Raw genomic sequence first — 13,933 nt, forward strand, 5'->3', positions numbered from 1 at the left:
CACTCAGCAGTGTTTCTGGTCGTTGGAGAAGGAATTGTGAGCTCCAGGAGATTACTGAGAGCTCACATTTACCTCTGGAAACCCTTTTCCTCCTGGATATCCTAAAATACTCCAATAAAAAGCAGCCAAAATATTTTAGTGAATGAAATAGAGGTGTAATGGGTCTTGATTAATCATGTAGTCAATTACATTGAGATGTTACGTTATTCATATCCCTTAAATGTGATTTGCCACAAATATTCCCACAGGGAATTGAGCTTTGCTATCATATTGTTCATTATTGACCATTAATGAAAACGCCACTCAGGATATACGGCTTGAAAATCCATTGTTAATTAACAGCATTCAATTCTTAATTGTCTTCGTACCAATTCAGTTGAAATCATTGACACAAAATACATTGTTAAACTGCTTAATCAATCATTGTAGAAAAATAGAGGTGTTTGATAGGGACATTCTAGTACAAAGTTTACGCGAAGCTTCCCCGTCGAAAGCTCTGGAGGCTTCTATATATATATATAGTTTTTTTTTTTTAAAGCTTATGTTACAAAAAAAATGAGATCTCATAAACTTTACAGTCCGTACTACATGGATACCAAAGACGAGAAAATACAGGGGAGGGAGAGAGAGAAAGAGACAAAACACACACACCTTAAGCTGTAAGTGCCCTATTCACAGAAATAAAGCTTACACATGCGCATGCCCCAGCGGCGGAAAGTCTCTTTTCTCGTGCTGAAGGACACCAAAAAAAAAGGTTTCATCAGGGCCCTGAGCTGCTGCTCCACTAACACCGATTTCCTCTCGCTGCAGCAGTGACTTCTAGAGCAGCCCAGTGGATTCCAAGAGCGAAAAGCAGGTTGATCCTCGGAGGGAAAGCTTTGCTTTCGGCTCATGCACCTTTGGCGGGATGGGGGTTGTGCTGCCGTGGCCCCAACGCTTCCAGAGGGATTGTGGAGCCTCTTTGCCCTAAAAAATCTTGGCAGCCCTCTTGGGGAGCCTTGGGAGTGGTGATGGGTGGGCTGGAGAGCGTGGCAGCCGCTGATGATGGCGCTGAAGGATGAGCTTGGGAAGGGTGATGGCCAAGAGTGTCCCAGAAGTGTCCCCAACCTTCACCGAGGTGGCTTCAACCTCCACCCCAGCTGGAGGGACCCAAACCTTACCCTGCTCCATTCCTCGCATCCTGCTGCTCTGGGAAAGCCTTTTTGGGGAAAATGAAACAGAAAAACCCTCTCCCCATCCAGCCTGATGTGCCCTGGTGTGTGACCCTTCCCTTCTCCTCGCCTGAGGACATCCCAGATCAGCCACCCTCTCTGGAAATTAGCAAGGGGCAGTTGTGTCGGCAAAAAAAAAATAAAAAAAAAGGAAAAGAGGTGTGAATTTAATGCCAAAGCTATATCACAGTGCAAATTTCCCACCTGCCCACCAAGTTTCTCCTGAGGTTTATTTTTTTTTTTTCTCTTTTTATTGTAACGTAAATTTTTCTGTACAAAAAGAAAAAAAACTTCGGATTCTCTTCAGCGTTTGCTTTCTTCCCGGAGTAGGCAGGCATTAAAAAAAACAAAATTAAGGCTGCAGTTTCTCCTCCTTTGCTGGCAGAAATGCTGTTCTTTGTGGGGCTGAGCTGCCCCATTCCCATGGGTGCTGTCATAGAAATGATGTAAATTCTCTCTGCCCCTTTGCGGGTGGAATGTCCAGGATTTCCAGGGATTTACGACAACCAGGGAGCTACCTAAGGTGGAGAAACTCACTGGGGAATCTCTCTCCTGAGCAGGGGTGGCAGGATCTGTGTGTTTTCTGGGAATCCTCCTGGAAGGACAACCCCAGGGATGTTGTGCCCCCCGTGCCTCGAAAAATGGCAAATTCCATGGATTCCGGCTCCACACGAAATCCAGCTGTTCCTTTCCCAGGTGGAGTGGCTAAAATCTACTGGCTGAGGTGCAACATTCATTTTTCAATGGCTTGTGTGGGTTTGTTTTGGTTTTTTTTGGGTTTTTTTTTGTGTAGCAAACAACTCCGCTGATCTCCCGTGGTTTGGGTGGGGAGGAGGGAGAAGATTCCCTGGATATTGCACAGTAAGGATAAAACCTCCAGGTGACACATGCTCGCTAGATGAAGATATACAGGAAATTCTGGTTAGCCATGAGTTTGCCACAGCCTTGATTTCAGCCTGAACTGCCCCAAGAAAGGGGAACCAGGAAGGGTTTTGCCTCAATTGTAAACATTTTCACAGTATGTCAGGAGTTACAATTTCTCCACCCTGCCCTCTCCCAGACTTTATGGCTTTTTAGAGTGAGCAAAACAATCTGTTTGGCAAACAGTGAGGTACTCTAAATAGCTGCCAGTCTGGTACACTGAAGAAAATGTCATGCACTGGAAGAGTCATAGAGGGGAAAAAAAAAAAAAATTAAAATCAATATTACACTCCAAATATTTGAAGAGAAATGCCTACTCGATGGGTAGTTAAGTTTTTGCATCCCAATATTTCTAGAGCTCTGTTTCTAACCCTACATTAATTACACAGCTGTGTACATTATTTAGAAGTTCTTTACTACAGTACTTTTGTACATGCGGCGTTTATTACTAAATGTAAAGAGAAATAGTTACATAAGGCATATGTACAGGACTGGGGGGATTGCAGGTCCCTCTGCTCACCTTCCTCTGAAAGCTGCAAGGCCCATTGTGTTTCCCAGTCTGTGAAACTGTCCTGAAATACATCAAAACCACAGTCAAGGCCCATTGCTTTGATGAACATTAATTAGTCTTTCCTCTTCAATCCCTCGCATGCCTTTGCTCTGCGTTCAGGGATTTGTTTTCGTGCTGTTGATGTGAATAAACCTGGAGGTCTGGACTCCGTCAGTCACTGCCAGGGGAGATTCCACCATCAGTGATGGGGCTGCAGCTTTAACCCACGCCTTGCTTAGTCTGGGAATCTCCAGGGTTGGAGTATTTTGCATCTAAAATGTTTATTTTCCGTGAGTTACGAACAGCGGGAAGAGAAGGAAATTAAAGGCGTGTTGCAGAAAGAAACAGGAGCAGAGAGGGAGCAGACAAAGGAGGTGGTTTTGCCCTCATTCCTCCCTTGGCTCTACACTTTGGACTCATTCTCCAAGTTGGCCACGTCGCCATTCCTTTCATTTTGGTCTTCTTGGTTCTTCTCCTCCTCCTCCGTTTCCAGCTCGGCGTGCTGGTCCAGCTTGCTGGACACTGACCACGTCAGGGGCAGTTCTGCTCGGCTGGCCATCTCTGCCAGCTCTTTGGCACTGTAGACGGGGGTGTTGGTCTCGTAGGTTTCGTGGAAGCTGTTGTAGTCAACCTCGTAGAATCCATCCTCCAGCGTGAGCACGGGCGTGAAGCGATAGCCCCACAGGATCTCGCTGGTGATGTAGGAGCTGCGCGCCTGGCACGTCATCCCTGCAGGGACACACCAAAAAAATAATTATTTCTTTTCCTGTCTGTCAGAAGGCACAAGCCAGGACAGAATGTTTGACAACACACGAGGTGGAGATCAGAAAGAAACTTCAAGGTGTGTAAATTGATGCCTTTTCTTCCCGCGCAGAATTACAAACGCAAAGACTTTAATAATAATTTCTTTATTAAACCCTCTTCTTCCGCCCATGATTCACCAACTCACCTGCTGCTGAGGCTGAGAGAAAACCCATCTGCCCAGGAAAAATGGGAAACCCAACTTTCCAGGAAAAACTGGAAACTCAGCTTTCCAGGAAAAACAGGAAACTCAGCTTTTCAGGTAAAACGGGAAACCCAACTTTCCAGGAAAAACGGAAAACTCAACTTTCCAGGACAAAGAGGAAACTCAGCTTTCCAGGAAAAACGGGAAACTCAACTTTCCTGGTAAAATGGGAAACTCAGCTTCCCAGGAAAAAGGGGAAACTCAGCTTCCCAGGAAAAACAGGAAACTCAGCATTCCCAGGGTGAATGAATATGAGACCAAAACATGATGCCAGCAAAAAGGGAGAATATGAAAGGAATGTGATTTTCCTTTTCTTTTTACTGCTGCATATTATTAGCTATGTATTACTAAGCTGAACAGTATATATGGAATATTTAGTAAATAAAATTATTTAAGCCCTGGACGAGCCTGCCACACATCAGTTATTTAGAAGGCAATCATGAGCAATTAAAATAAATTTAGACAGCAGAAATGGCAGACTGTAGAAATGCCCATTGTCTCTCTGCATTGGTGGCATCCTGGAAAATCACAGGGAAGGTCCTGTAAAGAACCAGCATTGGGAGTTCAATATCCCAAATCCTTTCCAGGGCTGTGAAGACAGTTCCAGGTAATTCTGCCCTCAGTCCTTCGAGCCTTCTCTCCCAAGATCTCAATTCTTCCTTCTGATGGCTGAAAGCTGCTGTTTCTCTGCATTTCTCACTTTTAGGAAGATGTTTACCAGCTGTCACACTGCTCTGGTGTTTCCCTGCCCTTCCTGCAGCTCCTTGGACTCTGTGGAGTCACAATTCACAGGAAAAATGTGGGAAAGCTGCTGCTCTGGATCTCCCTGCTGCAGCCAGGCAGGAACACCACCTCAGTTTCCTTTCTTTGGTCCTGACACAAATATTTAAACCTTCGTTTGTCTCATTGTTCTTCCAGGACAAGTTTGCATTTCAGTTCCCGAGCAAATGGAAATACAAAGATCTTCCCATTTTCCTGCTTGTTTCACAGGTGGGTAGGGTGGGAGGACACCAAGCCCCATGACAAAATCACCTCTTGTGACATTTCCCATGTGATTTTGTATTTTAAAGAATATCATATATTCTTTAAAAAATGTAAGAAAATATTTTCTGGGCACTGAGAGGCTCCTCCAGGGCTGTGTCCAGTTTAGTGGTGACCATGGGGTGATGCTGGTTGGGCTCAATGATCTGAAAGTTCTTTTCCAACCTCAATGATTTTATGATTCTCTGATTCCCTGATCCACCCAGTGACCCCTGTTTGGGTTTCCCCAAAGGAAGGTGCCATTCCTAAGACTCATCTGTTTCTAATCCCTTTACTGCTGAAATTCCACTTGGAAGTGAGTGGGAAATTTGGAGTTTTAATTACAAGGAAAGCAAGGACTTGATGATCCTGCTGCTTTGGGTAGAAAAAATTATTTTGCCTGGTGGCAAAGAGGAGGGACAATTTTCAAGAAGATTAATTGAACTGTGTTAAAGTTACAGATCATAAAAAACCCCAAACCCTCCTCTGAAATGTTGATCTCCATTTTTAATTCAGGCTCCCATTCAGCAATGATTTAATTCCTGTTCCTTTGCCACAGCAGGATGAAACACTTTCAGAGCTAGAATGGAAGTTAGGATTTTTCAACTAAGTGAAACTAAATTATGGGGATTGGGTGGTGGAGACTTTTTTTGTTCAGTCAGCCAAGTTACCTTGGCTTTTTATTGTTATATTATTGTTACTATGAAAATTTTGTATGGTTTTACTTTCAAAGGGGAACAAAAAGTTTCCCCTTGGGGTGGGAGCCATCAAAATAAAATGCCTTAAAAAAACCAGGGGGAAAAGCTTGCTTCAGAACCATGGGATCAAATCCATGTTTGGGCTGAAATACAGTGATTTTCCAACCCTGCTGCTTACACACAGTGACAGCCTCATTCAGCTTTTGTTTTACTCCAGACAGGCTTTTTTTACAACCTCACCTTTCCAAATTCCCTTTCTGGGATGAAAAAGGGCTCTCAGTGAAACGAGGAGCCAAGAGCTAAAGTCCATGACTGGCTGCACCTCTCTGACAGTCACAGTGATTTTGAGGTTCAGCAGTTTGCTGCTGGCACTTGGCAGACTTTCTGCTGCACCCAATTATATGGGATATCCCACAGGAATGGATGGTTCCAATCACTGCATGGGAATTCTGCTCCACTCTTCAGCCTGGAGTAAATTATTCAGCAGCAAATTATTCAGGAGTGTGTGGAAAACAGGGGAGTTCCCATTTCTGGGGTGAAATTCCCATTTCTGGGGTTTTAATCATGTACAGGAGGACAAAATTTGGTCTGGGCTCTCTGGCTGGGAGCAGAGAACTCCCTGTGCCTGTGGGATGTTCCTGTTAAATTGTCCTCACCCTGTTTTCACCTTAAAAGCCTTTGCTGAGGTATCACTGCAGAGGTTTTTATCTTTGTCAAAAGGTTCATTTGAAAAATGAGAACCTTTTAAACCCAAAAGCAAATGTTGCAGAGGTTCTCATCCCCCTGAGATTGATTCCTGCAGCCTCCATGTGCTCAGGATGGAGCTGAGGGAATCAGGAGAGACCCTGACCTGTGGCTTTAGGGCTGATTCTGCACCTAGTCTGGGCCAAGAGGGAGGAGATGGGAGGATTTTACTGAATCACTGGGATCAAAGAGTCCCAGAATGGTTTGGGGTTGGAAGGAATATCAAAAACCATCCAGTTCCCATGGATGGGGAATCTTGTGTTAGATCAGGGTGCTCCAAGTTCCAACCTGGCCTTGGACACTGCCAGGGATCCAGGGGCAGCCACAGCTTCTCTGGGAATTCCATCCCAGGGCCTCCCCACCCTGCCAGGGAACAATTCCTAATTCCCAATCTCCCATCTCTCCCTGCCCTCTGGCACTTTGCAGCCATTCCCTGTGTCCTGTCCCTGCAGACCGAAGCTCAAAGTCCCTTTCCAGATAATCCCTCTCCCATGACCCCAATATTGAGGGAACTGGCTGAATGTGCACCTTATTTGCAGCTCCAGAAACCCCAAGCAGATTCCCAGTTTTCTATCCCAGCCCAGTTTTTTATCCCAGCCCTTCTCCCGTGTTCTGAAGGATCCCAGCCAGGCAGAGCTGAGCTCTCTGCCCTGCTGACCTTTCGGACTCAAACCTATTTGCTGAAGGATTTATCCCTCTGCTATTCTTAGGTGCTCAGGAGAAGAAGAAACCAACGTGGGCTATTCAAAACAAGCCAGAAGCTTGGAGTCAAGACCCCCTGGCTGCTCCCTGGGTTCTCCTGCAGGCTCTGTGTGGGTTTTGGCAAATTCCCCAGCTCTGCCGGGGCTGTTTCACTGCTGTGCCACCGGGAACATGCTGAGATGCAAAAGCAGGAGGTGTGCTGGCAGGATATTCTCTTCCTCCTCTAGAATAATTTTTTTTTTTTTTGGCTGTCAAATTTGTACTAAACAGCTCTCCCTGGTGTGAAAATGTTTGCCTCACACACAAGGAAAAAAAAAGAGAAAAAAATATATTAAAGGATGGACATTTGGAATGAAATTTCCAGAGTGCCACCAAGTTAGTGTCAGAAACAGTCCATGGGAGTTAATTGGTCCTCTGTAATCAAGCTGAAAAGAAGGAAGCAAAAAGTTGTGTTGGACTCTGAATTCACTGTGTTTTTTAAAGCTGGAAGCATAAAATCCTAGAATTTAGGTACAGCTGACAATAAACCCATGGTAGTTTCAGTTTCCTTGAGTAAACACCCCATAAACATATATATATACATAGATATTTATATATATATATATATATGAAATCTCTCATTCAGAGGTAGCAAAGGGGAATTCCCTGGGGCTCTGATAACTTGGTTCAGAGCACACCTGGAAATGGGATGGAAATGGGATATTTATCTCACCCTGAGCAATACCTAAACCTCCTGAAAGGACTCAAAACTGGGCAGGAGCCTGGGACCTTTGAAATATTTTAAATATCTTAGCTTCAGCACATCTGAGGATCTGGGTGAAAAACCTTCATGTTGTGAGGGTTTGGATTGTGTGGGAGAGGAAGAGAGTGAGGGCAGAGTGATTTTTTTTCTTATAAGAATATAAGGAGTTAACTTCCATTGGGTTTTCTTTGTTTTCTTTTCCCTCTTTTAATTTCAAAACCAACGTGATTTATTTTTTTCCCTTGCAAGCCATTCGAGCAATCTGACACTTCTATTCTCACATTCCTTACCCAATCCTTCTATTTTCACATTTCTGACTTAATCTCACTCAATCTGAGGAGCAGATCAGTGTGTCTGAGATTTTACTCCGTTCTGGCACCATCTGGGAGTGCTGCTCAGAGGTCTCTCCGAGCTCCACCCCAGAAAATCCAAATTACCACGGAGTGAGTGGGCTGCAGCAGCTGCTCTGACCACCCCAGCCTGCAAAAAAAAAAAAATCACAGCTCTGCGGGAGAAAATACAGATTATCAACTCCCATGTGCACTGAGATGAATATGCAAAGGAAACTGAGCTGGGATTTCAAGGCAGTTGAACTTTCTGGCGCTCTGAATGCTGTTTCTTGCTAAAACAAATAACAAGCATTTAAAAAAAAAAAAAAAGAAAAAAAAAGAAAAAAAAAGGAGTTGGTATTAAGTTAAATTCTCAGCACAGCCTAACTTGAATCAAAGCATTCTGGTTTCATATTGACTTCTTCAAGTGTGATATATTGTGTAATGCAACACCTTAATTAGAAAAAAAATGGACATGCTTTAGTCTTTTACAAACTATTAAAATACATGTTTTCTCCCCCCAGCAGGAGATTCCAATGCCAGTGAAATGATATTTTCCAGTGGAAAATTGCTGAATTAGAAATGTTTGATTCGCTCAGTTAATGTTTCTCCTATCAGGATTTAATTATGTTTCACTGGGTAATTTGTGTCTCATTTCTTGCTTGCTGACAAGTGGTACCTGGTGAGGCAGGAGAGCTTGTCTGATCCAACCTTTAAATGTGCTGCCACTTTCAGCAAACAGTACCAACCCATTCTCAATAAGGAGCTTCCAAAGAGGTAGTTATTTCACCAAAAAATCACAATTTTACATCAAATTACCACCCAGCCAATATTTAACCTCCATTGAGCCTCATTTTGAGGCTGTGTCCAGCAAATCTTGATATGTCTGAATGAAAAAAATGATTTTTTTTTTCAGCTGTGCTTCTTCCAGTGGGTGGTGATCACATTTTTCTGTCACCCAAATCTGGGAAATTGATCACATCCAATAATGTCTGACCAGAGAGAGAGAAGCTTATTCCAGACCTGGTACTGGGAGTCCTAGGGAAGGAGGAGCTCAATCCAGAGGAATGTGGAGTGCCAGGAGTCTGTGCCCTGCCCTGTGTTTGGGAAACATTTATGGATCCAGAGCTTCCTCAGGCATCACCTCAGCACCAACCAGGAGCTTTATTTTTCCCCCTGGCTGCCACCACAGGAGGATTGATGAGAATTTGGTTGAAAAGAAGCTGCAGATCAGCTTTTCAAACTGCTGAATAAGGAGAAGACCTGCCCTGCCCTTTAAACAATACCAATTTGCCAATAATAAATACTAATTTGCTACTAATCCTTGGGCTTTCTCCTGAATCCTGGAGCTGGGATGTTCTCCCCTGTCATGGCACAGGGGAATCCTTCACAATTCCTTCACAATCATCCAGGAACAGGCAGCAAGGGCTCTGATTCCAGCTGCTGCCCACCTGGAGAAGGAAAAATCCTGCAGGATTTTTCATGGAGCAGTGTCAGCTGAGCCACCAGAGTGAGGGGCTGAGAGGATGCTGGGTGGATCTGCATGGAGCTGAGAGGATCTTGGATGGATCAGAGGGAGGTTCCTCTCTCTCCAGTCCTTGCTGGGGAGGGAGATGATGGGAATTTGGCAAATATAAATAGTAGGTAGGAAGTGAAGAATAGAAAATTCATGGCCCAGAAATGTGCATTTGCATCCCAGAAAACCAAATGTGTCCTGGGCTGCATCCAAAGCAGTGTGGGCAGCAGGAGAGGGATTGGGATTGTGTTGCTGTGCTCAGGTGAGAGCTCACCTGCAGAGCTGCTCCAGCCCTGGGGCTCAGCACAGCAAGGAGCTGGAGCTGCTGGAGAGAGTGCAGAGGAGGCAGCAGGATGAGCAGAGGGATGGAGCAGCTCTGCTGGGAGGAAAGGCTGGCAGAGCTGGGATTCTTCAGCCTGGAGAGGAGAAGCTTTGGGGTGACCTCATTGTGGCCTTTTGGTGCCTGAAGGAGCTGCAGGAAACATGGAGAGAGACAATTGCCAAGGGCTGCAGGGACAGGACACAGGGAATGGCTGCAAAGTGCCAGAGGGCAGGGAGAGATGGGATCTTGGGAATTAGGAATTGTTCCCTGGCAGGGTGGGGAGGCCCTGGGATGGAATTCCCAGAGAAGCTGTGGCTGCCCCTGGATCCCTGGCAGTGTCCAAGGCCAGGTTGGACATTGGGGCTTGGAGCAGCCTGGGACAGTGCAAGGTGTCCCTGCCATGGCTGGGGTGGCACTGGATGGGATTTAAGGTCCTTCCAACCCAAACCATTCCATGATCCTGTGATTCTGTGAAATGCCTTGAACATATTTTGTGAGGGAGATCTTCCAAGATGGCATCCTTCAAGGAATAAGCAAGGAGAGTCAATCTTTTGTGGGAAAAATATGTAGTTCTAATGCAACCCAGCCCTCACCATCTGCCTCTCTCCAGGGGAACTGCACTTAGCACCCACTGCAATGGGACTGACACTAAAACAAGGCATGTTTGGGCACTGCTGAATTCCCACTGATGGGAATTAACCCCAAGGGATGGCTGGGAGAATAAAACCCTTCCTTTGGAATGGTGCTTGCTGCGAAAGAAGCATTTTCTGTGACACTTTGTACCTGCTGCACACTCCTGCTGTCACGGCTGGGAGAGAAACATTTCATTAAAATAGAGGTGTGACAATTCCACCCCTTTCTGGGCAGGCTTCTTCCACACCTAATTCCAGTCTGGATGGCTTTTGTTTCTCTCCTTCAAAAGCTTTGCTCCGTGCTGAACTTTCCCTACTCGGAGCTTTTTATAAAAATGTCACATTTTCCTGTGGAAATGCTCGCGAAGCCAAAGGATTAAAGACAAAACAGTGTGAACACGCAGCTTGGCATGCTGTAAAATCCAGGAAATCAGGGAAGATCAGGAGCTTTTTGACAGCAAAATCTGTGAATCACCCAGCAAATATTCTGGGGGTTGTTCTGAGGTTTGTGGCTGCAGCCTGGTTGAGCTGCTGAGAGAGCAGAGGGGGAGATGAGAGAGAGCTCAGGGTAAATAAAGCATTTGTTTCTGCCAGGCAGATGCTGGGGAGAAGTGATGTTTGGAGATGCAGCACGAGCAAAGGTTCCAAAATCACTGGAATTTTTGGGAAGGAGCAGCCCAGTTCCGTGGGGTGGCCTGGGTGGTTTTGTAACAGAGCATCCTTTTGGGTGGGCTGGACAAGCTGAGCGGGGGTGGGTGGTGCTTGCTTGCTTTGAGAGGAGGAAACTCGAAGAAATCAGCTTTTCTAAAGATATCCTGCTTTCGGAGAGGATATTTTTGACTTCTGTTTCACCTGAAAGAGTAGCAAGGGGGCTGGGGGAGAGGAGCTCTGTGGTTTGCAGAGGGAAAACTCTGAATCCCAAGATCTGGGAGGAGGAGGAATATCTGGGTTGATTTTCTTCCTATTTTAAGTGATGGGCTTGGAGAGTAGATCTTATCCCCTTGAATTTTCTTTAATTTTCTTAGAGAGAGTTCAAGCAGGCAACCATTTGTTCATGTCATTACTTCATATGATTGATTAACCCCTTTATAAAAATCTCTTTAAGGGTAACCAGCAAACACATTAAGCTCAGAGCTCGTCTGACACAACGACGGTCTTCAATTAAAATTTAAATGAGGTTTATTGATAGCTTTATCATAACAAAAAGGCTCAGCCCATGCCAGGCTCCCTGCAGCTCTGATTTTTGAGGAACTTTTGCAGGCCTTCTTGCAGTTCTGCACAGAAAATCAGCTGTGCTGTAAAAATCCTCCCACTGAGTCGCAAGTGGGTTTTGATTTTTCTTCTGAGTCTTTTTTCAGTTCAGGGGATGAGACTTATTAAGCTGATGCTTTCAGGTTAATAATGTTTGGCTATCTGACAACTGGAGCAGCGTGTTTTTGAAATGCAGGGGGGAGCAGAGAGTGGCTGCCTGGGGGGAATGAGATGCAAAATCTTTCACTTCTGAAATGCTATTTAATATTCAAGTTCTGTCACATTTTGTGTATTTTTTCTGCCTGGCATCCTGTCCAGTAGTAGGGGCTGTTAATACACCTGCTGGTAGATCAATGAGCATTTGGGAAAAATGAATATTCACTTGGTTTTAATTGAGGATTTTTTTGAAGTGGCGTGGAAGAATCTGATTTACTGAACACATTTAGCAATGGGTTCAGCAAAGGGGAAGAGCAGCAGTAGGGTTGGGATTTCAGCAAAGCTTCAGTTCTGCTCTCCTGACGTTTCTATTCTGGGAAAAAATAGGAACAACACACTTCAAGCTCTGGGCTTTTCAGTCTGGCACTTTCCTCACTGCCTGGATTCATTCAAAGTAGGGGGAGAGGGGACCAAAAAAATAGCAAAAAACCCCAGTAAAATGTTATTTTTTCCTATTCCTTCATATTTAAACTAATAATATTGAAACTAATTTTTTTCTGGAGGGGCACAGTCTAATCAATCCATGACAAAATGTGTTAGATTTTGCCTCAACTGGTGATGGAGCAGAGAAATTCTAAGTTTTTTTGACACTTGCACCTCACTTATGGAAGCAAAAAAAAGTCATTAGGACTTTTTAATTCTCCTCAGTTTAACAAAACATATCTCAGATGAAAAATTTGAGAAAAGTTTGTTGGTTTGGTAAGGAAAAAATAAGGAACTTGAGAAGAGTGTGTGGGGAAAGGGAAGTAAGATGAAGGTGCTGATATCCCAAATTGCAGAATTCCCAGAGGAGGTGCCTGAGATGATGGAAAAGACTCTGAAATTAAAAAAATGTGCTTTCAAAGCATGAAAAACCTCCTGTGAAACCCTCCATAACACCAGCTCTCCTGAGTCATTAATAAATTCCTGCTCAGCCCTGGATTTAGCATCCAGCAAAGCACAAAAATACGAGTTTGGGAGTTTTGTGCTGGATGAAAACCTGCCAGGGACACAATCTATCCCTGTCCTGCACAATCCCAGCTCCCTGCCCTGGCTCCTTCCATCCTCAGCAGCAGTCATGAGGTGGCACTCTTCTCCCAGCAGAGATGCCTTGGAAGTCACTGTGTGTCTAAACCAAGGGAAAAAAAAAAGCAAAAAAAAGCAGCAATGCCTGGAAAATATCGCCGAGGGATGATTGCAGAAGTTTTCTTTGGGAATGTCAGGGCAGGGAGGCTGTGAGGCTTCACCAGGGTGTTGTGGGGTTGTGGCAGGAATGGAGTGTTTGGGATGCCTGAAGGATTTTTAGCTTCTGTTCCTCATGTAGCTGGAGTTTTGGTGCAGTTCTGGGCTTCACAAAGTGTTAAAAACCTCTGTTCCCAGCGTTTTAGACAAAACATTTGCTCTCACATGGAAAATCCAAGGACACTTCGCTGCCTCAGAGCCCCAAAATATGGAAATAATAGTGAATTGGGGGAGCAAGCTTGGGTTGATTGACATCATCAGCTGAAGATGTAATTGGAGGATTAAAGCTGATGTGTTAATAAAACAGAACTTAAAAAATATGAAGAACTTGTGACTCACTGTCCATTTTGGGTGTAACCTCTGCAGTAGGCTCTGTCTGCCCTGAATGCACCTGAAGGCCTTCAATAAATTAATCTGCTTTTTATTCTCCTAACTTTGTCTAGTCTCTGTTTCAGCTAAGCTGTTCAGGCATCATTTGAAGGATGAGCTGAACTCCCTCAGAGCTCCAGGATGGTGCTTTCCTTGATTTCCTGCTGATTCCCACGTGGATTTGAGGCATTTCTGACCCAGCTGCAAACCAGATTCCCCTGCATGACCAGCACAGTGCCACAGCCTCTCTCCTGCAGCTTTTATTGCTGCTGCTGCTGGCTTGGAGCCTTTCATTGATGCAGACATTGAACAAGGAAAACTCTGCTAAAACTGGACATCCCTCACTGCCAGGTGTCCTGCCTCAGAAAATCACCCACACCAGCCTCCCAAGAGCAGGGAAAAACCAAACCCAGGCATTTCTGGCTAAAAACATCTGTCTCCAATGTTTCATGTGAGTGTTTAATGAGGAATTAATTGATTATG

The 13,933-nt window shown here is 44.7% G+C and overlaps 1 protein-coding gene across 2 annotated transcripts in view; it reads right to left on the reverse strand.

Annotated features, from left to right (window-relative positions):
* Window positions 1–311: 311 nt before the first annotated feature.
* KCNJ6 (potassium inwardly rectifying channel subfamily J member 6) overlaps window positions 312–13,933 on the reverse strand; it is a 143,011-nt gene continuing 129,389 nt past the window's right edge. For both annotated transcript variants that reach the window (XM_085080695.1, XM_085080614.1), the window contains one exon: window positions 312–3,411. In XM_085080695.1, the coding sequence (XP_084936821.1) occupies window positions 3,086–3,411 (326 nt within the window). In that variant the 3' untranslated portion in view covers window positions 312–3,085. The remainder of the gene's footprint in view (window positions 3,412–13,933) is intronic.

The sequence above is a fragment of the Lichenostomus cassidix genome, chromosome 1 (genome assembly GCF_008360975.1).
Source record: "Lichenostomus cassidix isolate B80296 chromosome 1, HeHo_3.0, whole genome shotgun sequence".
Lineage (NCBI taxonomy): Eukaryota > Metazoa > Chordata > Aves > Passeriformes > Meliphagidae > Lichenostomus > Lichenostomus cassidix.